Raw genomic sequence first — 24,835 nt, forward strand, 5'->3', positions numbered from 1 at the left:
TTTAGCTGCGAGCTGTGCATTTCCACGGGAATTACAAAGAAGAAAGTTTGGAAATTTTTCAAGGATATTGAAAATGAACCGTGGTCGTAAATGCAGTGTTCCAGGCTGTACAGGGAATGCTGACACTTTTCACATTTCATCGCGGGCTGCCGGTTGTGGTGCTCCAGGTAAGCGGTACTTATGACTCATGACCCCAGTATGTGTATGTAAAATCATGGTTGCTGCCCTGGTGATCATGGGGAAATTAAATGCAGAAACAAACTTTTACAAACAACAACAGTTTACTAAGCACTAAACCAAAAACATGCAAAACAAAACAATTCTGCAATATTTGTGCTGTAGCTTTCAGTGTAGTAATCACCTGTAAATTGTGTACTCATTCGGGGGTCCTGAGAGAGTGTCACTGGCATTCCTTTTTCCAAAGTTGCCGGTCCACAAAACAGTGTCATTTAAGATCACGATGGCCGACAGAGAGGGAAGGCTGATAGGGTTGATGCTCTGCCGAAGCAAAACGTCCACCTGGAAGAGGCAGAGCAGGAAGTTTATTGTGAAAATGTATTTCGGTCAGATGGATGTATATGTGACTACTTAAAGGAGACATGTCATGCTCATTTTTAGGTTCATTCTTGTATTTGGGGATTTTACTGTAATGGCTGGCACGAAAGCCGAAGAAAACAAACATCCAAGGGTGAAGAAGGAGGAGGGTGATTTACACGAAGACAGCAACGAGAATGTCTAACTGAAGAGACGACGAGATTCAGGAACTTCTGTCGGTAAGGGCCGACGCAGAAATCGTCAGACAAAGTCAAGGAACAGCAAGAGACTTGGTTGTTTATGACCAAATTACAAACCGGCTCCGTGACCACGGTTTAATCCGCATCATGTCCTGCCTTCTGCACGCTCTACCCAGCACCACCCCTCGTCTAAACCAAACAGAGCATTTCCAGTACGTGAGACTGCATCTGATACAGACACTCTCCTGTTGTGTGCTACATGTGTGAAAAGGGAAACTGAGGATAATGTCCGCACCTGATTCTCCTGACACTGTCCAGAGTTCAGTAGCTTCAGTGTTAGACTCTATTTGAAGCTTTTTAATGTCATTTTCCAGCAGAACTGTATTCATCATAAATGTGCATTTTGAACTTTAGTGTGGCATAGACAATTTTCTCTCATATAAATTGAATATGCCATCAACATCTGTGTCATTATATTCACTTAGATCACATGCTTTCTTCCCTCTAAAGAAAATTAGGGTTACACTTTACTTGCAGGTATCCACATAAGAGTGACATGACACTGTCATGAACGTGTCATAAACATTATAAACAAGTCGTTATAAACGTTTATGACATAACGCTTCTTATAGTAAGCTTCATTCGGTTTTTGTCATGACAAGTTATGGTTAGGGTTAGGGTTAGAGTTCATGTGTCATGACTGTGTCATGTGTTCATGACAGTGTCATGTCACTCTTATGTAGATACCTTCAAGTAAAGTGCTACCGAAATTGGCTTAGTCTGCAAACTGAAGCTGTGAGCGACATTAAAACACACAGTTTCTGTATATCAATGGAGCTGCTGCGAAAAACAGTTATTGCTGTTATTGCTGTTACAGCTATTACTGTTTTTAAGATGGATGATTCACAAATGTAAATTTCTCTGCTTAAAGAAACCGTGCTGCTGTATTCCCTCTTGTTAAATGCTCTACCCTCATGCAGGAATTTGAATTCATCAAGAAAAAAAGACACATCATCGAAAACAGCCAGATGAGGGATAAGACAACCGCAAAGTGAATCACACTGGATTCGACAACCAAATGTAATACCAAGAGGACTGACGGTCAATCTGCTCTGGAGAGATCCAAAAGAGTTGTTTGGCTGATTATTTATAAATGTTAAATGTTATAAAATACCTCTAACCCCTCTGGGGTCTGGGGCACCTACTGTATGTCAAAGTAAAATCGTATAGAACAAAATATAAAAATAATTTGAGAAAGTATGATTGAGCTATGGTGCTCTTCTGATAAATGAATACCTGCAGGTTCAATACAAACAGCGTGAGTATTATCTGTACCACTTTGCAAATGTATGGTTATCAGCACGTCAAGGCACATGGCTATATGTTTGTCATACCCAAAGAAGTGTCTGGAAGTGTTCAGATCCTTCACTTAACGGCAATATAAAACCCCCCAGAGAAATGACTATGATGTCACTTTGTCACACTTAGCCAAAGATATTAGTTTAACATAACTTTTTCTTTTTTAGGTTGCTCACAAGGCAGAAATGAGTAAAAGACAGCCTTTCACAGTAATGAATAGCACATAGTTCAAATTCTTGATTTTCAATCTCTGATTGCCTGTAAGTGTTTGCTCACAGAAACTGAAGAAGCCTTTTTCAGTACAGGCAACTGCAAACTGTTATTTAATATATATTATATATACATTTCTGCTCAACTTTAAATTAATGAGTTAAATAGTGATGCTGATTCCTTCAGTTACGTCCTCATTACCAATGTGAACTACTTTTTTATTCTCGAAATTCTGTGCTAAGGTGTTGATATATTTCATTACACATGGTTGATACATTGGGAACACTGCTGCTCAGAAAGCCCCTGAGTTTGAGATCCACTATATCTTTAATCTCCTTCTGTCAACTGCAACGGCATTTGGTGTAAAGGATTATTGCGGCCAGCCCGTAAATTTCCTAGGACTCGAGTTGGCATGGAAGAAATACGACCTCAGTTTTAATTCTGTGCATTGATGTACAACTCCTCTGACCTTTTCTAGGGCCTCTTTCAGGCTGGCGATAGGATGCTCCAGCTGGAGAGCCTCGGGGAAGCGAGGACACATCATCTCTGCTTTGGCATTGCGACCCATCCCTTCATCTGGGCGGTGGGTGGCAAATGAGAAATGAGAAAGAGAGAAAGAAAAAAACAAATAATGTATCGGCAGCACAAAGGCAAGTGTGATGCAGCATGATTGGCTGGCTTGGGCGTCATTAATTCTCTCTGCTTCCTGATGAACCCATTTAATCTTATGGGATACAATTTGACAGGATATATGATATCCTGTACAACCCCACTGATCTAAAGAGATGTTGCCTGGTCCCACTGTGAACTCTGGGTGAACAATATGATATTCAAATATGTTTCATTGTGGCCACCCTTTGCCTTTCCATTCTAAAGGACTGCTATTAATGAAAAAATATTTTTTTGCAATATAAAAAGACACATCAGTGTACATAAAAAATATGAATCATAGCCTGTGGAGCTGTGCTTTACCCATTAATAATATCACCTGATGTTACTTTACTCAAACCTGTACTGTGTTTTGGAGAATAAAGTATTTCGGCTCTGAGGAACTGACACTAAAGAGCCCGGTGAGGTGTTAAAATTACGTGTCGGCATATTCAAACCAAAGTTATCATCCAAAGCACTACTAGTACATGACACATTCTGGAGCTGTGTAAGACTACAATTTAAAAAACAATAACATTTCACATGAATCAAGTGTCAATCTTTAACCCTGAACCTTTTTTAATTTTTAACTACAACGTGTGTATTCTGAGAAATTAAAAATGATCAATGATGATCTGTTTTAATTGGCAGTGCCTACTTCTATCTTGAATATGATGCTGTCAAATACACACACAATCGAGCACAACAACTGGGCTAATGTCTTTAGGGAGCATACATTTTATCATATAATTACAAGATAAAGATCGCACAATTACGAGACTGTTTTATCCATTAATCACAAGATCTATATCTTCTTAATTATGAGAGAGTAATCTATTGATGATCAGTGTTGCAGTAACTGAGGTTGTGGGTTGTTGCTGTGGCCGTCAGAACGGATATACTCCGACACAGCGCTGTGGAGACAGGTCTGGCTATGCGAGACTAGATCAGATAAGAAGGAGCATCCAGAGTTTTAGCTGCAAGCTAACAGCTATGATTCAGTGTTGAATGTAGGAAGAACCTATAGTCATTGGATGTCACAGGGTCAAGGTTTGACAGACATTCACAGTCTTCCAAAATAAGAAATGATGGATGAAATGGAAATGAGTTTTAAATGATTTTTTGCTCTCAAGTCTCAAGAAAGTCTTCAGGCAGTCAGGTTTAGGTCACAGCTCACTATTAATGTATAAAGATAAGCTAACACAAATCTCTTCAGACTGCACCTTCGCCAAGAAGATGATGGTTATAAAAAAAAGAGAAGAAAATCAAATTGCACTTATATAAATTGCGCTTACAGTTGTGTTCAAAATAATAGCAGTCCAACATCACTAACCTCATAAATCAAATTTTTTGGTAGCAGTGATATTTCTACATGGCAAATAATTTACTAGCAAGTGTTGTAGAGTCATAGAAAACCAACAGACCCAACAGTCATGACATGCATGCTGCTCATTCTGTGTAATTGAATCTGTAATTGAAAGAGGCATGCTCAAAATAATAGCAGTGTTGTGTTCAATTAGTGAGGTGATTGATTCTGTGAAGAAACAGGTGTCAATTATGGCCCATATTTAAGGAAGGAAGGAAGCACATGTTGTGCATGTTGGTTATAGTGCATTTCACACTGAAATACTCAGCAAAATGGGTCGTTCCAGACATTGCTCTGAGGAACAGCGGACTTTGATTAAAAAGTTGATTGGAGAGGGGAAAACATATAAACAAGTGCAGAAAATTATAGGCTGCTCAGCCAAAATGATTTTAAATGCCTTGAAATGGCATCCAAAGCCTGAATGACGTGGGAAAAAATGGTCAACTACCATTCGAATGGATCGAAGAATAGCCAAAATGGTAAAGACTCAACCAATGATCAGCTCCAGGAAAATCAAAGAAGACTTAAAGTTACCTGTGAGAACTGTTATGATCAGAAGAAGGCTATGTGAAGCAAAGCTATCAGCTAGAAGCCCTGCAAAGTCCCATTGCTGAAAAAAAGACATGTACTGAATAGGTTGAAATTTGCCAAAGGACACACTGACTGGCCAAAGGAGAAATGGGGCAACATTCTGTGCACTGATGAGAGCAAAATTGTTCTTTTTGGGTCTAGGTGCCGCAGACAGTTTGTCCGACGACCCCCATGCACTGAATTCAAGCCACAGTACACTGTGAAGACAGTAAAGCATGGTGGTGCAAAAATCATGTTATGGGGATGTTTCTCAAACTGTGGTGTTGGGCCTATTTATCACATACCAGGGATCATGGATCAGTTTCAATACATCAAAATACTTGAAGAGGTCATGTTGCCTTATGCTGAAGAGGAAATGCCTTTGAAATGGGTCTTTCAACAAGACAATGACCCAAAACACATTAGTAAGCGAGCAAGGTTCCAGATGAACAAGATTGATGTTATGGAGTGGCCAGCCCAATCCCCAGACCTCAATCCCATAGAAAACTTGTGGGGTGACATCAAAAATCCTGTTTCTGAGGCAAAGCCCAGTAATGCAGAGGAATTGTGGAATGTAGTTCAATCGTCCTGGGCTGGAATACCTGTTCACAGGTGCCAGAAGTTGGTCGACTCTATGCAACACAGATGTGAAGCAGTTCTCAGAAATAATGGTTATGCAACTAAATATTAGTGCAGTAAAGCAAACCCTTGAGACATTTTTCAGTTTATACAGTAAATGTTTAAGTTTGTAAAGAAAAATGCAAATACTCAAAAAAATTAAAAGAACAGCCTAATATTCCTTTTTCTTCACTTTCTATAAAGGTATAACACAAACTTGATCAATTTTGGTCGTGTTTTGATTTGGAATTGAGTGTTCCCAATGCATTGATATTATGGAATTAAAAGCTATTCTAAGGATTTTGAGCATTATTCACTATTTCTAAAAACACTGCTATTATTCTGAACACAACTGTACATGTGTTTTGTTGTAGTTTTGTCTCATTTTAAGCTAATGCACTTCTTCTTTGGGATTCTTGCTGCTCTGAGTTTGTACCTTCATGGTTGAATGCACTTATTGGAAGTCGGATAAAATGGATAAGATGGATAAACGTGTCAGCTAAATGAAATGTGATGTAATGTCAGCTAAGATAAAGGTTGCTCAGCTTCAAGACATTCTCCACCTGACAGCAACAATATTTCAGACCTTTTTTTTGTCTCCACCTGTGACCTCGATCTTACCTGGCAGAAGTTTGGGCAGCTGATATTGCCAGAAGAAGCATCCTGTCATCACCAGTGACAAAACAAGAAAGAAGACCAAACCCAGCTGGGTCCATTTCACCTTCATCTTGTTAGTTTTAGTGAGTCCTTGGAATTTAACGGTAGCAGGAGAAGGAGCAGGATCAGGAGCAGGAGCAGCCACAGCAGGAGGAGGCTTGAATACAGACAGACAGGCACACAAACACACAACAACACACAGTAGGTTAGCACTGGCAATTGGCAATTGTTAGCTTATACACTTGTAAATGTTTCCCATATTTGTGGATTCTCTGACTAGACATTATCTGTTGACTTTTGTTGTAAAATAAGTTAGAAATCCCTTGTTCCTTACACAAGTGATCCCTGTTGCACTTAACGGTACTCACCACCTGATGCTTCACAGGCCAGAGCAGGAAGGACTGGGTTACCAGTGCCACAGAAATCTTCTTACACAATCAACATCCTAAACATTTACCCCAAGTTAGTTCTACTATGTAAGCGATTCCTGCACCCCAGAGGCAGTAAATGGTGTCCCATGGAGGTTTTCCTGAGCAGGAGAACTGACTTGGACACAGACATGGACTCCCATCTCTGATTTCTCACTGACTGTGCTGTAATCCTGGGCCATCAGTGCTCCCGTCCCTCCCATTTCAATTTTCTTCTCCTGCAGCCACAGGCTGTTGACATCATAATCCCCAGATTTACTCCACCAAAGCGGCCGGGGACGTCCTAATCCCTAATCCCTGTGAATCAATTCACTTCAGTCCAGCCTTCGATTCGTGGAGCCTGCCACCGAGCTGACAAAGATGGCACCCTCTCAGCTAACACGAGTCAAGATGGGGTGACAACGGTGCGTCTTTTAGCCAGAGCATGAGCTGAAAAGTACAATCACTTGGGCGCAGCAAATTTGGATCAACTGGGTGAGGGACTGACAGACAATTTGGACTGTTGAAGGGAATTTAGATAATGACCGAGAATAAGATGCACTGCTATCAACAAATTATTCACACTGCCAGCTACAAGAGTCCAAGAGTATGTGTTTGCATGTCTATTTCAATCACAGCAGGAGCAGTAATTTGGCTAACTGGCAAACAATAATGACTTATTGTTGACTTATTGTACCATTCTTGCAAAAAGGAAAAGTTAATGGATTATAAAAACTAAGCCATGTGTTTGTATTCTTTGATTACTACTACATCTATAAACCAAAGTCATTTACATGCATTGCTAATATGTACCACTAAGAGTAAAAAAAAACTCATCTGACTTTGGTATTAAAGCTATAGTGCGTAGTTTCTGCCGCCCCATGAGGAATTCTATGTAATAACAACAAAACTGTCGGACACCACAATCTTCTGAACATAGCCATACTGAAAAATACAGAGAGAGTTGTGTGGAGCTGATAGTCTTAATTAGCTTTGTAGCAACTCATTTGGCAATGGCTTGAATGTAACGGATGTTCAATAATATCAAAAAGTTACGCACTAAAGCTTTAAAGAGCCATGTCTATGGTTGCTAATCCTGGTCATATCTTTTCTCCCTATCTAATAGTGGGTGATAGGGTTGAGTGATATAATTATGATAAACCATAATTTGCTATTTGTTTATACCAATGTATTTATCCTCTTAATATTGCTGGTTAGTCATTGCAGGCAATACTTTATTAAAAAGTGTTTTACGATAGAGAAAAATATTCTGTTTAGAATAATAATATATGTCTGATATGGTAATTAATTCACAAAAAAATTAGGTTAAATTCTTGAAATTACATCTACTCCTCCATCCACTCCAGAATCTATAAATATGCAAATCATGTTCATTTCAAAAGTTTAACTGCTGGTTCCATTCTCTGTAAATGATTGCTGGAGGCTCCAATTTTGCACATTAGAGTGATTGCATACTGCACCACGACATGTGCATGCACGTGTTTGCAAACCAAGATTTAAGGTGAACACAGCTTTAAATAAAAGGAACAATAGGAAAAACATACTTTTGAGACCTGAAAGATGACCTTTTTTTAAATCTTGTGCACATAATATAAAAACTATATAATATTTTATGACTTTGGGGGTGCCAGAGCAATGAAAGAGAATCTGGTTATTTTATCTATAAATGTTTTTTCGATTCAATTCCTAAAAAATGTACTATTGCAACATCTATGACTACCACGATTTTAAATTACATTTAACCTGATAAAATATTTGATCTAGTATCTACTGTACTGCTAGTGGGTAGCTTATATGAATAAATCACACTCTGAAAATCTTGGCAATAAATAGAATTTCTATCCATGGCTGGGTACATCTAGTGACTACCATTCCTTCGCTCCGCTTAAGCACAAGATATTAATGGTCAGTCCATAGCGCAGTAATGTATTTTGATGATTATAGGTATCATGATGCGATGTGGGAAAATGAAGTGTGAAAGGAAGCTGCGGCTGATCCTGGTTGCATAACCTGTGATAGCTGGAGAGCACAGCAGCTGGCCCATTTCACCAGTCAGGACACACACACAACACACACACACACACACACACACACACACACACACACATACACACACAATCATCATCATTATCATCATCATCATCACCACAGTAGTTTAATGTGTTTTTAGCTGGAAAATACCCATTTTATGTGTATTTCCCATAATTCCTGCATGTCATGTGTCTGTCTGCAGGCATGACTTTGCACAGCTTGTACTGTATGTGTGTGATGTGGTTGCTTTTTACCTGGGCTTGAACCCCGTCCACTGAGGTTTCTCTGAGGACTTTACTCCCCGTCTTGCCCATGGTTTCACTGCACAAGCTGTTACATAAAAAACAAGCAGTTACTCTTTAGATTCTGCACAGAATTTGCTTTATTCGATTTGCTTTATTAGTGTAGGACAGAAGTTTTAGGGTCACAAAAAGATGTGGATTCTGTGACGCTGCTCTCTCTACAGAAAGTCCACAGATATGAAAGTAGGAGGAGGTGAGAGCAACAAGAAGCCAGGATAATTTTTTCTGGCACATCCTCTTATTGCTAGAACAGCTTGGACTGCTCTGATATAGAACAAGGTGGCATCATAGACTGAGAAACATCGTATGAGAAACATTGACGACTCATACAGTACGTTGTTAACCCAAAAACCTTAATGGAATGTCAACCTTTATATGGATTATTGCCACAGTGAATATTATTTTATGCTACCAAAGGCAGTAAGAATGTGCAATCGTTACATTGCTGTGGTGGGCTCTTTTACCCATAAAATACCAATTCTCCTTATTTAGTTATTGTGTGAGCATTTTTCTTTTCTGATGAGATGGACTGCTCTTCACTCTGTGACAGACACAGATAATCCCACAAATTTAGCGCCACCTTTGATACTTTTTGCTTAGCTGCAGAGACTTTGTGGTGGGCTTGTTTGTTGCTGGTAATGGCTAACCACCCCAGTCCTACAAACCATACAACATATGGGTGGAACGGTACATGTCTTCGTATTGAACCGAAACGGTACGGGCGTCACGGTTCGGTGCATGAATTTACACGGAGAATACACGGTATAAAAATAAATAAATTAATGTAATGCGGAACTAATGTAATGCAGAACTACTGTTAGATACGTGGGTTATTTAGGGACACCTAATCTTTCTCCTTAGCTCTGAAGGATTGGCGCGCTGCCTATGTAGCCGAGCTCAGCCTATGTATGCAAATTTTGGTGAGTCAGAGATAGCAACACTAAGGACGAGTATGGCGAGTGGTGGCGACCCGCCGGCCTCTTTAAGATCGCAAGTTTGGGAAAACTTCGGTTTCCCAGTCAGTTCCAGTAGTACAGGCGAGAGAGTGGTGGATAAGACTGCTGTTGTAGATTAGTGTTACGTTTCCAGCAACGCGGCTCCGAACCGTAACGTTAGTTGGGACAGACGCCTTGTTTCTTTAGGCTAACTTTATTAGCTTTAGCCAGACAGGGAGCAGCTTTCTGCGGTGAAAAATGGCCGTGAGATGTCGTGATAACGTTGCATTAATCAGGTAATTTAGTTTGTCTTTGCAGAGAACAGAGATGCTGTATTTTCAGTTTTATAGCGGATTGTCTTATTTTGTTTACAAGATACAGATGGAGTCTGGAGATGATGTGGGGTACTTATTGTTAACTGTTTACATCTTACTTTTACACAGGCTGTTGCAGCTAGCTCAGGGGATATACTGTATGACACTAGGTGGTACAGCCTGAGACATGCACAATAAAAAAAATGTTTCCTTCTGCATTTTTGTTTTGCTTTTCCCTCCATTGTACCGAACTCGCACCAAACAGTGATGTCTGAACCGAGGTATGAACCGAACCATGACTTCTGTGTACCGTTCCACCCCTAATACAACAATGTGGGTCATTTGTTTTTACCCTCTAATATAATCCACATGAACAATTTCCGTCCTCATATCTACTCCATTGAACATCGGTCGCGGTTTTGAACACAAAGGTCACAGCTTTAAATACGTCTTTAATGTTGTTCAATGGTCGCCATTTGGTTACGTTTAGGCACCATAACTACTAATAAAAGTTAAGTTTAGAAAAAGCTCGTTTGGGTCTATTGCAATCATAGACTGTAAATATTTACAAAGACAGATATTATTATATAAAATCAGATATTACTTCACTTCTGGTTACGCACTTCACGTTGAACATGTCATTCATAAAGTAAATAAAAAAACTTGCTGTTTACTTTTATTTTCAAACGGGACTCAAACCAACCTCCTTACTAAAAACAAAAATTTAAATAAAAAAATTAAAACTCTTATACTTCGTCACCTTACTTCCTGCTTTTCTCCCATCCTAATGACTACTGCGCTGTCACTAGTCAGCTGCAAATATGGCTTGACCCCAAAAAAATTCTAACAAAATATTTCTCAGTGGTTTGCAGTAGTATCAGATGTACTTAAAAACATACTAAAAGTTTACCAAAGTTTGACTCCAAGAAAAGCCCTATTTTCAAAATGGCGGCCGTCACGTCCTTAAAATGACCATACATAAATATAAGTCGTCGTAACTGCTGCTTGAACAAGCGATAGGGGAGCAGTTTTCGGAAGACAGTCTCAACCACCTGGAGCATGGTGTCATCCTCCACACTTTCCGTGCATTCATGGACATCGGAAAAACGTTTTTCCGAGTGAAAACGTCATGATTCACGTCCCTTCCTGTCGGAATCAGAGGTGGGAAACTCGGGCCAGATTTTGCTAACCGAGTTTCCCAGTTGGTGACGCGTTGTTGACAACTGACGTTTGATGTAGGCGATTTTGGTTCACTGAACATATTTCAATGACAATAAACTGTTTATTGTGGACAAATGCCTCTGCTGAGAAACATACACAGACATAACATGTTTCAAATTATTCATAAATAGGCCTATGTATAAAAAAAACAATAACACATTATCCGTGTCCTTTCCTGTTCGTTGTCCTGCAGATAACACAAACACCTGACGATGTGCTGTTTGTATGCTCGCATAAGAAAACAGCAGCAAATTATTGTAGCCTCCATGTTTTCACCAGGTTTTCACACACCTGATGCTCAAGGCTACGCCCAACATTTGGTGGCAGTCATGCAACAAGTTGTTATGCCAAACGCCAATATAACAGAAGAAGAAGAACACGCATCCTGACCATAGACTGTATGATCCCTGTCGGTACACGATCCGTTCTGCCTGCACGATCCGTTCTGCACATGCGCAAGATAATACTGTTTTACCGAGGATACGACCTGCACGATCTGTTCCACGCTAGCCTATGGCTAGCCTCCACCGGGAAGCTAACGTTAGTTTAGCTAACAGCTAATTCGGCTAACCGCTAGCTGACAGCTAGATTCAGTCTAAAATAACGTTAACTCAAACGTAATGGGAAAAGCAGCTACAGCTAAATTAAGACTTCACAGTAATAACAATAAAGACAAGTATTGAGTGATTGTATTTTAAATGAGCATAAGTAAAGTAGAACTGACGTAACAGCTGTTATATATGTTAGGTGTTTGTTATATATGTCAACATTTATTTTCAAGTTTTATTTTGAGGGTCTTTTAAAGTTATTACATGCTGTCTCAGCTAGCAGTTAGCCGAATTAGCTGTTAGCTAAACTAACGTTAGTTTGCCTGTGGAGGCTAACGGCAGACCGCTACAATCAGCTAGCGGTTAGCCGAATGAGCCGTTAGCTAAACTAACGTTAGCTTGCCTGTTAGCTTGGCTGTCGACCGGAAGCGTGGAACAGATCATGCAGTGTCGTAAATCCTCGTACAACCGCGCATGCGCGAACATTTTGCGCATGTGCAGAACGGATAGTGCAGGCAGAACGGATCGTGTACCGACAATCCCGACCATCCTAACTGTCGGTACACGATCCGTTCTGCACATGCGCAAAATGTTCGCGCATGCGCGGTTGTACGAGGATTTACGACACTGCACGATCTGTTCCACGCTTCCGGTCGACAGCCAAGCTAACGTTAGTTTAGCTAACAGCTAATTCGGCTAACCGCTAGCTGATTGTAGCGGTCTGCCGTTAGCCTCCACAGGCAAGCTAACGTTAGTTTAGCTAACAGCTAATTCGGCTAACTGCTAGCTGAGACAGCATGTAATAACTTTAAAAGACCCTCAAAATAAAACTTGAAAATAAACGTTGACATATATAACAAACACCTAACATATATAACAGCTGTTACGTCAGTTCTACTTTACTTGTGCTCATTTAGACTGAATCTAGCTGTCAGCTAGCGGTTAGCCGAATTAGCTGTTAGCTAAACTAACGTTAGCTTCCCGGTGGAGGCTAGCCATAGGCTAGCGTGGAACAGATCGTGCAGGTCGTATCCTCGGTAAAACAGTATTATCTTGCGCATGTGCAGAACGGATCGTGCAGGCAGAACGGATCGTGTACCGACACTAACCATGTGAACACTGGTAGTCGGAAAAACAATGTAATCACGGGGGCGGTCCCTGTTATTCCGAGGTGGCATGAACGCGCCATACGCCCTGAGGCAAGGGCGTAAATCCCAGGGGGGTCGGGGGGGTCAGGAACCCCCCATCTATGGGTTGTCCCCCCTAGAAAACCATGCTGTGTATTGTAAATAACATTAAAATGTATACTTAAAATATCTGTGTAAGTAGTAAAACAATACAAACAATACAATACCAAAAAATAATTTTTTTAAGTTTAGGAACATTTTGAGTTCCCCCTCCTTTGCCTCACAGTGGTTTGGTCCACTGCATGCTCTACGTTAGGAATCGGATCTGGGAAGAAGTTCCACTCTCTCGTTACTTCCGGCTTCTGAACTGGTTGCAGTTCCACCAGAGTTCCATATAGGGGGCGCTCACAGGCCAGTGCAGAATGAATGGGACTCTATGGAGCCATACCCCTCAAAATCCACTTTTCTCAGGATATAATTTTTTGTCTAGTAATTTGAATGTTGCATTTGAAAGGAGAGGCTAAGAAAATACACACTGCTGGGTGTTAGATTTTTTTAAAGTGGCTTTTTTGTTCTAAAAAGCCTTTTAAAATGTCAATGACGTCATACACATATACGGCCAGAGATTCTGCTTTATGGCAAGCTCTGAGTCACTTCCTTTTTCTCTCTCGAGGCATCGACAACACAGCTGACAGGTTAGGCTCTCCCTGTCAATACACGTGCTAGAAAGAGGTTTGCTAATGTTTTAAAGACCACGCCGAAATATTCACTCTGGCATTCTGGTTCTGCTTCGGATGCCGTCAAGCGGGATCTCCGATCGTAATCAGTCCTTCACTGACCAATCAGCATTCATTAGCAGAATGCTAGCGTGTTATGGGCAACAACGACTCAACCTGTAACAAATCGAAAGGGCATAAGTACTTGTTCATTCAACTTTCGACCTATAATCCATGTTGAACTTGCAAAAACTACAATCAAATCTGAGATTTCTCAACGACAATCAGGCGAAAGAGACAAATTTAGCCGTCTAGCTCCATAGGTTCCCATTCATTTTGCACTGGACCGTGATCACCCCCAGTGGAACTCTGGTGGAACTGCAACCAAAATAGGTACAATGGGGCTTAATAGGGAGTGGAACGGCTTTCCGTAGACGGGCTTTGACTCGACTCACAGTCACATTGGTAGTGACAGGAATGTAGCTAGTAAGTAGGTGGTTCAAGGCTGTTTTATTCGCATTAAACATCGGATAAAGTTGTTCTTTTCTCAAATGGAAATGATGCTGAGTAATTAATGAATTAGTTATGACAAAAAGTTCGCTATGTTAGTGTAATATAATGTAACGTTACCTAGCTTGTTTAATAGCTTGTTGGATAGAAATGCACCCACTACAACTAACGTTACCACGGCGATAAGCCTAACGTTATGTGTGTGAACTGATATTAGGGTTAATATGGAAGATCTACAGTTGTGTTTTGTTCAATATGATGTTAAGTGGCTGATCAATAGGTTTGCTGCAAACAGTGTGGCTCATGTGGCTGTCAGGGTGAGCAGATGAGCTTTACCAGTGGCTCACTAATTAACATTATGATCCGCTAATTTAACAAGTGTACAAAAGTATTGTATTTCTTTTATATGGGGACACTTTTTCAAAATAAGTCATTATGTTTTAAGGTATTTTTGTGGCTTGATTGTAAACAACTTAAAAATAAATACATGGTTTTAAAGCAGAATATTTTGGTCAATTTAGTCAGCTTTTTCATTCAATCAAGAGAACCACTGAAAAGAAGCATAATGTTACAGTCTATGCTACACTAATGGTAGTATTAAGGCTTTCCTCTGTGTACACGTCTTCTACGAGTATAATTGTGGCTGTATTATTTGTGTCCCCTTCAAAAATTGCTCTTCATAAATTTTATGTATTGACCCCCCCTACTGTTAGATCAGATTTACACCCATGCCCTGAGGGCAGGGTATGATTAATATTAAAAGTGTTGTTGTGCAAAGTGTTGTCCAACCACTTTTAAAGGCAAACGTGTTTATATCAGCTCAGAATGGCCCCATGAGCTGACTCAAAAAAAAGCCTGCTGTCACAGAGTGGGGTGATGAATCGTACAAATGGTAATAACAATGACCACTTTCAGACATGAAGGCTGTAATAAACTGGAATGTGTGGCTGTTCTCCCCTTTTTACTTGCAAAGTTGTTAACATAATTTTTCTTTAGCTTTTGCTCCTCAATCAATACTGTACCACACCCAGTATTTACAAAAGTACTTGTCTGATTTGTTTCTTCTTTCCTCAAAAATTCCCAGTTGCTACTCGCTTGTTCCCCATAGTCGTGTTTTCTTCCATCGTGTCTACAGTTAAGCCAGGGTACCTGTGGGAACATGTCAGTATTATTTACTGTAGTCTCGCATTTCCAGACCATCCTCCACAGCGCTGCAAAGGAAGGTCTGGCATTCTGGAATGGGAGAAAAACGTGCTCTCGTTTATTGGCATTTCTTTAAACCAATCACAATCGTCATGGGCGGCACAAAGCGCAGGATGGAGCCACGGTGCCGCTGCAAAATAGCCTCGGGAAGGAACTCGTTTAGTGGAACATGTGTACGTTCAAAAGTTGTTTTTCGTCGTGCAACAGAAAATTCTGATTGGTCAGATAGTCTAGCTAGCTGTCTGGATTTACCGCAGGTTCTACCCTCACTCCCTCATCTCTGTCCCTCTCCTCCTGAGTCTCCTCCTCACTGTGCATTCCACTGCCGCCGACACCACCACCACCACCACCACCACCACTATCATCAGCCACGGGAGCTGATGAAGGTCCTGCTTCTGCCGAAAACATGTTTGTCAATTTGATACATTTGGCAGCGTCTGCCTGAAGGGCCAGCTGTTTCTTTTTCTCACGCAGCTCTGCACCTCCATTGCGTTTCTTCTCCATGATCTCTATCACTATTCTAGCCTGGCAGATGCACACTGAAACTGCATGCAGGCAGAAATCCCAAAAAAGGTGCTGTGTAAAGATATGATTGGGCCAGTCCAATGTCAATTAATAAAACAACCAATGGGCTGCTGAGCTACGTGTTTCATGGGCCGCGTCTTCAAAAAAAAAAAAAAAAAAGATATTTTTGACTAAAGTGTTTTGGGCCAGCAGCCCAGTGTCAATTGAAAAAACAATGGGCCGCCGATCTAGGCCTACCACTTTTATGGACCGGTTCATGGGCCGAAAAAAGTGTCTGCGGTCGGCCCAAAAAGCACGTCGGCCCACTGGGAAAGTATGCCAGATGGCCAGTCCGCCCTCGGATATAGACTATATTCACTGTAATCACAGGCTGTATTATAAAGTGTTAGCGACTGACATAAATGCAAGCCTGTCTTATGATTCAGCACATCACTCTGTGTGTGCGGTAGATGGGAGCTCAAACACATAGAATAACTAGATTTCAGTATATTTATCTTATATTGTAAAAGCAGGTTACATTATTGGTATTGCGAGACGTGATGATATGTCATTACAGGAACAAAATCAATTAAAGCTGCAAGCAGCGATGGACGGGCCCTCGCTCCTCTGCGCGCGTCGGGGTCACTGGCGGTCGCCGCTCCTTGCGACCGTGCATTTTTGCGGCACTCAGACACCGCAAATCGTCACCAATGAAAAGGGAACTCCCTGCTGCGTTCAATGATACCTCACACAAGACTCTACCTTAGATGGTTCAAATGTTATGAAAGGGGGCGTGGCTTAAGCATAGGGGGCGGGCCAAACCATCACCAATGAAGAAGCAACTCTCTGCTGAGTTCAATGACACCTCACACAAGACTCTTCCTTAAATGGGTCACCAGTTATAAAAAGGGGCGTGGCTAAATTATAGGGGCCGGGTCAACCCATCACCAATTAAAAAGGAAGTCTCTGCTGAGTTCAATGATACCTCACACAAGGATCTACCTTAATCGGTTCAAATGTTATGAAAGGGGGCGTGGCTTAAGCATAGGGGGCGGGGCAAAACATCACCAATGAAGAAGGAACTCTCTGCTGAGTTCATTGATACCTCACACAATGGTCAACCTTAAATCGTTCAAATGTTATGAAAGGGGGCGTGGCTTAACCATAGGGGGCGGGCCTAACCATCACCAATGAAGAAGCAACTCTCTGCTGAGTTCACTGATACCTCACACAATGGTCAACCTTAAATCGTTCAAATGTTATAAAAGGGGGCGTGGCTTAAGCATAGGGGGCGGGCCAAACCATCACCAATGAAGAAGGAACTCTCTGCTGATTTCATTGATACCTCACACAATGGTCAACCTTAAATCGTTCAAATGTTATGAAAGGGGGTGTGGCTTAAGCATAGGGGGCGGGCCAAATGTTATGAAATGGGGCGTGGCTTAAGCATAGGGGGCGGGCCAAACGATCACCAATGAAGAAGGAACTCTCTGCTGAGTTCAATGACACCTCACACAAGACTCTACCTTAAACGGTACAAGTGTTATGAAAGGGGGCGTGGCCTGAGTAAGTGGGCGTGGTTATATTATAGGGGCCGGCTCATTATCACATGTAGACCACACATTCTAAGTTTCATGTAAATCGGATGATGTTTGTCATATAAGGCGCATTTCCTTTTGCCAGCGGGGGGCGCTATGACCAAAAGTCAAATATGGCCTGTAGGTGTCCTCAGGCCTGGACCCTTGTCAATCTTGAGAATTTTCGGGGAGATACGACAACGTACACTCAAGTTACAACAATTTATTTGTTCATCGCTTAACACTCAAAATGGCCGCCACGCCACGCCCACACCGTCAGACGAAAAGTTTTTCTTTTAATAACTTTTCATCTTTAAGGTGTTGGGATGATAGAGACCAAGTTTGAAGTACATCGGATGAAATCTCTAGGAGGAGTTCGTTAAAGTATAGCACCTTGACTTTTAGGCCTACTTCCTGTTGCCACTAGGGGGCGCTATGACTTTAAGTAAATATCGGCCTTTATTTGTCCTCAGGGTTGGACTCTTATGAATCCTGAAAAGTTTCGAGCCAATCGGACAATGTACACTCGAGTTACACCCACTTCCTGTTTCGGCGGCGAAACGCACAAAATGGCCGCCCCGCCACGGCCACGCCCTATGACGAAAAGTTTTTCTTTTAACAACTTTTCATCTTTAATGTCTTAAGATGGCACAGACCGAATTTGAAGTTGATCGGATGAAATCTCTAGGAGGAGTTCGTTAAAGTACAACATGTGGAAATGGCCAAAATCGCACTAATTTCGAACTTTGAAATCAAAATGATTACTTTACTAAATTGATTACAGCAGTATATATTATTTTGGTGTTCACTATTTACATATACATTCAACTAATCATACTGTGTAACGTCTCCAATTGCTCTTGTATAGTTCTTCTCTATTTATCTGTCCATATTTCTGTCTTTGTGCTGCTGCAACACCTGAATTTCCCTCTATGGGGATTAATAAAGGCTAATTCTATCTTATTTTACATTACAGTTATTTCATAAGTGTGTATAAGTCTCAGGGTCTTTGGGTAACTTGCCACACGCAGCAAAGGGCCACAGGTCGGATTCAAACCTACGCCTCTGCAAAGGCCTCAGCCTACATGGGGCGCACGCTCTTACTGGGTCAGCTAAAGGTTGCACCTATGGAGCCATTTCTTTACCAAAGCTACACAGAGACAAGGTCCACATGCTGCCTTTCATAAACTCAAAGTGTATGGTCCGTGTACTTGGTGGCCAACGGATTTTCGTTTTGAAAGGAAAAAAACAAAAACGAAAAATGGCCAGTTTCCCAATTACCATTAGTAAATAGGAAAACAAAAAACGGAAAACAACCCATTATTCGTTTTTTGTTTTGATATTAAAAAACGGAAAACGAAAAACAATCTCGTTATCCGATTTTCTTTGATGTATTTGTAGATGGAACTGGGAAATTAAAATCTGTGTATAAATCTTATTCCTTTGTCAGTACCCTATCCGTACCGCCTGTAAAATCCGTTCTGTGCACTGCCTGATCAGTTCTACGCTTGCGCGAACACCGGCAAACTTCACAGCTCTATGCACGCATTGGCGTAAGGATGTTTGGACATTCCCGGTTACCGGAAGAAAACATTAGACAGTGACAGTAGACCGTTATGATGGCAAAGATGAAGTTTACAAGGTGTTTGCTGGAGTTGCCTAAAGTATCTGTTAATGATATACGGAGGGTCGTCCGGCCATCCAGTACAACACCATGTAGCAAATTAAATAAAGGCTTCAAATTTTACGTTTCGTCATTTCTTTGCAACTTTGAAGGTAATTTGCTAACGCTAGCTAGCCTGAGCTAGAAGCCTTGCTTTGGTGTTATAAGTCATGACTCCGTCCTGCTTCAGGTTAACCATGTTTTAAATAAAGTTTAAGCATGTGTATACCTCTCACTGTGTTTGTACTTTTATGAAAGTATCAGGTAAAAACAGGGCTACAAATGAGATCTCTGTGAGAGACCAGCTAACTCCTAGCAAACTATTATGTAGCTCAATGCTGGACATTTCACCCCTAATTCCGGTCACTTTACTGTATTTGTATTTGTTTAGTATTTGGTTTAGAAGCCTTTATTGGTGATTTTTTACGGTACAAAGTCCTGCTACATACGTACATAGCTAGCTATATATGCTCCGCTATGTCGCGTTAGCATGCAGCTACAATAGTTAGCTATGAGTATGCTAACGTTAGATTGTAGTGGAACGAAGCAGCACTTTCTAACGTCAAAAATCGCGGACCAAACACTACACAATCGGACATGTTTCAGCAGGAATGTGACCCGGAAATGGGGAGAATTTAACAACATTGCCAGCTAAGATGACCGTTAGCATGTAGCTACTATAGTGTTTACTGCCGTTAGCATGTAGCTACTATAGTGGTATACAGCAGTGGTGGCTGGGAGAGCTGTCATCCCATCTTCAAAAGGACACTTATACGTTTACACTTCATCGCATTAATAATAGACAGTCTATGGTTATTAGTCAAGACGAAGTATTAGGTAAAAACATTAACGTAAACAACACAACAACGATGTCGCTACACGGTTTTGGATCAGTGACAAGTTTCGAATGTTTGTAGCTATGACTATTGTATAATAAAGATTTAATAAAAAAGTTGTAATGTTTGGTCGTAAAGTGTTGACACGTTACTTATATACAGTCTATCGTGCAGGCAGAACGGATCGTGTACCGACAGTTACAAATCGCACAGGGACATTGTTAGTTTTCTACTACGTAATTATGCGCATGCACAGAACGGATCTTACAGGCAGTACTGGCCAATAAATGCTATTGAAGGGCGGGTCTTGGCGTGGCGGGAGTAACTTCCGGGTCGCGAAAAAAATACCAATGCAAAATTAAGGAATACGACTTATACACACGTATTTTAATTTCCGAGTTCCATCTACAAATACATCAAAGACAATCGGATAACGAGATTGTTTTTCGTTTTCCGTTTTTTAATATCAAAACAAAAAACGAATAATGGGTTGTTTTCCGTTTTTTGTTTTCCTATTTACTAATGGTAATTGGGAAACTGGCCGTTTTTCGTTTTTGTTTTTTTCCTTTCAAAACGAAAATCCGTTGGCCACCAAGTACACGGACCGTGTATGCAGGCAGTGAAGCGGATTCTAAACTTTAGCGAAGTTATTACCCTTGTTTTCATCCAAACAAATTAGACCGTCACTCAGCTCAGCATGACTCACAAGTCTCAATCATAACATTTCATCAAGCTAGAGAAAGAAAGGCTGAATGTATTCTGGTAGTACGTTTCTTTGAGAAGTTCAGTACATACTCAGCACGACATTCATTCAACTCAATTAAAGACTTTTAAGTTTCCAATAAATTGATTATGTCATGCTGGAAAGTTTGAAAGCAGGACCCAAATGCAAGAGACCGGTTGCTTTAGTAACAAAAGCAGAATCCAAATGGAACTAGAAAAACTAACCACTAGGAAAAATAACATTGGGAGCCAGGAACAAAAGCAGACAACTGGACACTGAAACAAGAGAACACTAATATACACAAGAAAATGAGGGTGATAATGAGGGACAGGTGACGGCTGACGAGGAACCATAGACAGTTAAAGCCCATCTTGCAGGGTTTATTTTCTAACAAATTTGCGCAATTTGCTTGTTGGTAATAAATATTTAAACTGTTACCCAACAACATCAAATACAATGGATATCACAAAACAGAATAAAATACGAAAAAGTAGTACTATTTCACAGCGGTTTGCAATGATTCTCTTTTCCCCCACAATGCATTGCATTACGTCACGTTGGGGAGACGACAGACGAAAGCCCCGTCTCAGTTCACTGTCTATGGTCTCGGTCTGTGCCACTGGTCTTGCAAAATATGGCTTTTGGTCTCGACCTAGTCCGTGTGTCTTTATTATGTGTATAATAATAGTGGAGGGAAAGTGAAACACAGCTTGGACGGCTTTTCACAAGTTTAGACAGCTAGCTACGCCAACGTTTGCTAACGTTAGCGAACAGCGTTAGCCTAGACTGCTAGGTAAATATTACGACTGCCTTCGGATTTTCCTATATATGCATCCACGTTGTCAACATAAGACATGTGGCGTTAGTGCTCCTTTTGTACCATAATTTTATTGAATTTTTATGAATGAAATGTTAAGCTTCGGCGGCGTAGCGTTAGCTAGCTGTCTAAACTTGTGAAAGCCGAACAGCATCCCCGTCCAAGTAATAAATAAACACTAGGCAAATATGTCGTTACAGGAGCTAGTAGGCTATCATCAAAACGTGAGATATCTAATCGAAAATGTGTTTACAACGTCGGGGGATTTCACAGGTGGGACTGGTAAGTTAGCCCATAGCTAGCATGATGCCTTCTATTTCTAGATCTAGAATAAATTTACTGGTACTTATCTGAACTAACGACATAATCACTGTCACTAGATATAAAGAAAACCTTGACTTTCACTCAGTGCTATTCACTAACAGTAAAAACACCTCTTCCTCATCCCAGTCAGTCACCATAGTTCTAGTACTAGGCTGAGGCACGTCTCCCCAATGTGACATCATCACCGAATTGCGTTAAAAAAACCCACTAATACCAAAAACGACAAAAACTGTCCTTTAACACTATTTGGAGACATTTTTAACAATGATATGTTGAGTGCTTTATGTACCCATTAATCAACAGTGGAGGTTAACCTGCAACATGGGCTTTAAAGAAATGGACCAACAGATCCCGTTGCTCTGGACGGAGACCAGTGAAGGATATTAGAAGCACTTTTCCGGTGATGGCTGAGCGTTACTGCGCAGCCTCCAACTGAGCTTGAAGACGTAGATGTCTTGCATTTCAAGGTCTCCAAATCTATTATAATACCATCAAATATCCAGTACCAAGCTAAAACCTGACCTGGCATGTCGGTACTTATTCAGTGTGCCAGAGCTAATGAGCCAAAATTAGCCACTGCTTACATCAGCTTCTGAAGTGCTAACATGGCTGCATCTTTCAAGCAGTGTCATTAGCTTGGTGTTGAAACTCCTGGTCCTGTGTCTGAAAACACCATTTTTCTGATACACATTTTTTATGTTATATTGAAGTTCTAATACATCAAGTAAAGGAGCATGGTTCTGGGACATTAGTCAATTTAATGTGAAGTCCCCAAAACAATGCAGGTTATTTATAGTTTGTCTTCACCCCCTGCATGTAGGCATGAGCTTTTTTAGAGTTGGATCAAAAGGGAAAGTTGGTTAAAAAAGAATGAGCTTTGTTTAAAACAAAACTAGGAGTCTACAGCCACGCTAGCAGCTAGTACTAAATGCTAACGTCAGCATGCTAAGAGGCTGACAGTGACAATGATGATGTTAAGCATGTGTCAAAAAATTAACAATTTACCTAGACAGCTTAGTGCATCTTGTGTAAACTTAAAAGAATTATGTAAACTAAACTACAATTTAATCTACTATAATGTCATATTTTAAACTGCTTCTACGCATAAAATGTTTGCAAAGATAGATGAAGAGTGTGAGGTTTAAAAAGTGAATGTCCAAAGAGTATCAAAAGGTTAACACCACTAGTGTGTCATGTGTTGAGAAATATTTTGACATTTACTAATTAATGCATGAATAACCTTCATTAATGCAAGAACTGCGATGACTGCTTTGTTAGTAAGAATAATATATCATATTGATTACTCTAATACATTATGCAGCAATGAGCATGAGGAGCAATTGTTGGTAATAATAAAAGCTGTTAATTGCCTCACACTCTATCTTCTTCGTTTGCTTTGCTGTGTGCTGTCTGCTGCAGTGACCCACATTCTGTCGGAGATCATTTCAATTTCATTTCGTCAATCAACCTAAATTTACTCTTGTCATATTTATGTTTGTTTTTTGTCATTTTGACACAATACATGCACAATGCGTATACAGTCTAAGCATGCTGTAGGCATTGAGGGTATGATTCTATGATAAATACCTATGACTGGGAGGTTTACAGAGTACACAGTGCGTTGCAGCACAACTTTCACACTTAGATTTTCCGGGTTTAATAATGCAGTTAAAACTCTATCCTCAGTGCTGCTAATCATAACAGCAGATACCCAGGGTGTTATCAAAATCTGATCTATACCTGATGACACCATAATAATGTATATTTATATATAAGATTACAGTAAAACAAGTGATCTAGCCCGTCACACCAAATAATCTCCTGTCAGTCAAAATAGATCTAAATAAAAAAGTAGCCTAACTTTATCATTAAAATATGCCTTCTAAGAATGAAAATTAGATTTTTATGAACATGAGCAATGTAGAGCAAAAAGTATTTATTATTACAGTATAATCTTCTGTTTCACACCAGCTAATATACGTTATATAATATATAAGTTTATGCTATTGTTTTCAGTTAGTTGCATTCATTACATTAAGCAAAAATAAACTGCAGTAATAAATGAAATAAATAAACTCTTTTGAAGATGCACAGCTCTTGCGCAGTCAGAAATCAAAGGTTCATGTTTATAAGGTTATCAGAAAGGCAGAACATTTGAGAATGAATGCACCACATGCACAAAACATCTAGAATCAGGGCTGGAAAAACATGTTACATAAGCTGTAATGAATAAAGCATCTCTTTCCAGGCCTTGACACATCCTATAGTACATTGATTGATTAATTGTACACTTACCTTAGTATCTGAATCTATTGACTGCTTCTCCCTCTTTCATCAAAACAGTAAGACAGAAATATTCCGCTTTTGTTACGTATGGGTTCGGGAGCTCGAAGCAGGATCCTGACAGATGTTGGTATCATGGTTATGGCTAAATCCTGCTTGTATGAAACCCAGCATTCTGGATTAATCATCACAGACAGCCAATGGCCACATCTGCCATGGCACAAAAATAAAATGGGTGCCCTCACAGTGTGTATTTTGTGTGTGTGTGTGTGTGTGTGTGTGTGTGTGTGTGTGTGTGTGCGTGCGTGTGTTATTTTACATTTGCATGACGTGTGGTTTTAAGAGGATAAGTTCACTTAACAAAACAAAAAGCCAACTGTTACTATTCTTGCTGAGCTGGAAATAGTTTTGACTGATAGGGAAATATTACATTAATGAGGTTATGGGTCTTTAAGTTGTATATTCTCTAATAGAATACAATACAAATGTGTATAAATATTAGTGCTGTCAGTTAAACGCGTTAATTATATAATAATAATACAAAAATTTACGCCGTTAAAATTGGTTTGCGTTAACACCGTAATTTTTTTTATCGCGAGATTAACGTTCT

At 40.3% G+C, this 24,835-nt stretch overlaps 1 protein-coding gene and 1 long non-coding RNA gene across 5 annotated transcripts in view; one reads left to right on the forward strand and one right to left on the reverse strand.

The window, feature by feature from the left end:
- The window catches only part of LOC118495285, a 49,000-nt gene extending 33,080 nt beyond the window's left edge, over window positions 1-15,920 (forward strand). The window contains exon 3 of the long non-coding RNA XR_004897637.1: window positions 15,875-15,920. This is a non-coding gene — a long non-coding RNA (uncharacterized LOC118495285). The remainder of the gene's footprint in view (window positions 1-15,874) is intronic.
- Window positions 1-24,431, reverse strand: part of lactbl1b (lactamase, beta-like 1b) — a 34,008-nt gene extending 9,577 nt beyond the window's left edge. Inside the window, exons 1-5 of one of the 4 annotated variants that reach the window (XM_036002297.1) lie at window positions 24,232-24,431; window positions 8,876-8,942; window positions 6,127-6,319; window positions 2,773-2,879; window positions 362-519 (exon numbers count right to left, since the gene is read on the reverse strand). In XM_036002297.1, the coding sequence (XP_035858190.1) occupies window positions 362-519; window positions 2,773-2,879; window positions 6,127-6,319; window positions 8,876-8,935 (518 nt within the window). In that variant the 5' untranslated portion in view covers window positions 8,936-8,942; window positions 24,232-24,431. Of the gene's footprint in view, window positions 1-361; window positions 520-2,772; window positions 2,880-6,126; window positions 6,320-6,530; window positions 6,788-8,875; window positions 8,952-24,231 lie in introns of those variants that run through there. The other 3 variants (XM_031302064.2, XM_031302066.2, XM_031302067.2) reach the window with 3 other exon arrangements.
- Window positions 24,432-24,835: the final 404 nt, after the last annotated feature.

The sequence above is a fragment of the Sander lucioperca genome, chromosome 6, assembly GCF_008315115.2.
Source record: "Sander lucioperca isolate FBNREF2018 chromosome 6, SLUC_FBN_1.2, whole genome shotgun sequence".
Classification (NCBI taxonomy): Eukaryota; Metazoa; Chordata; class Actinopteri; order Perciformes; family Percidae; genus Sander; species Sander lucioperca.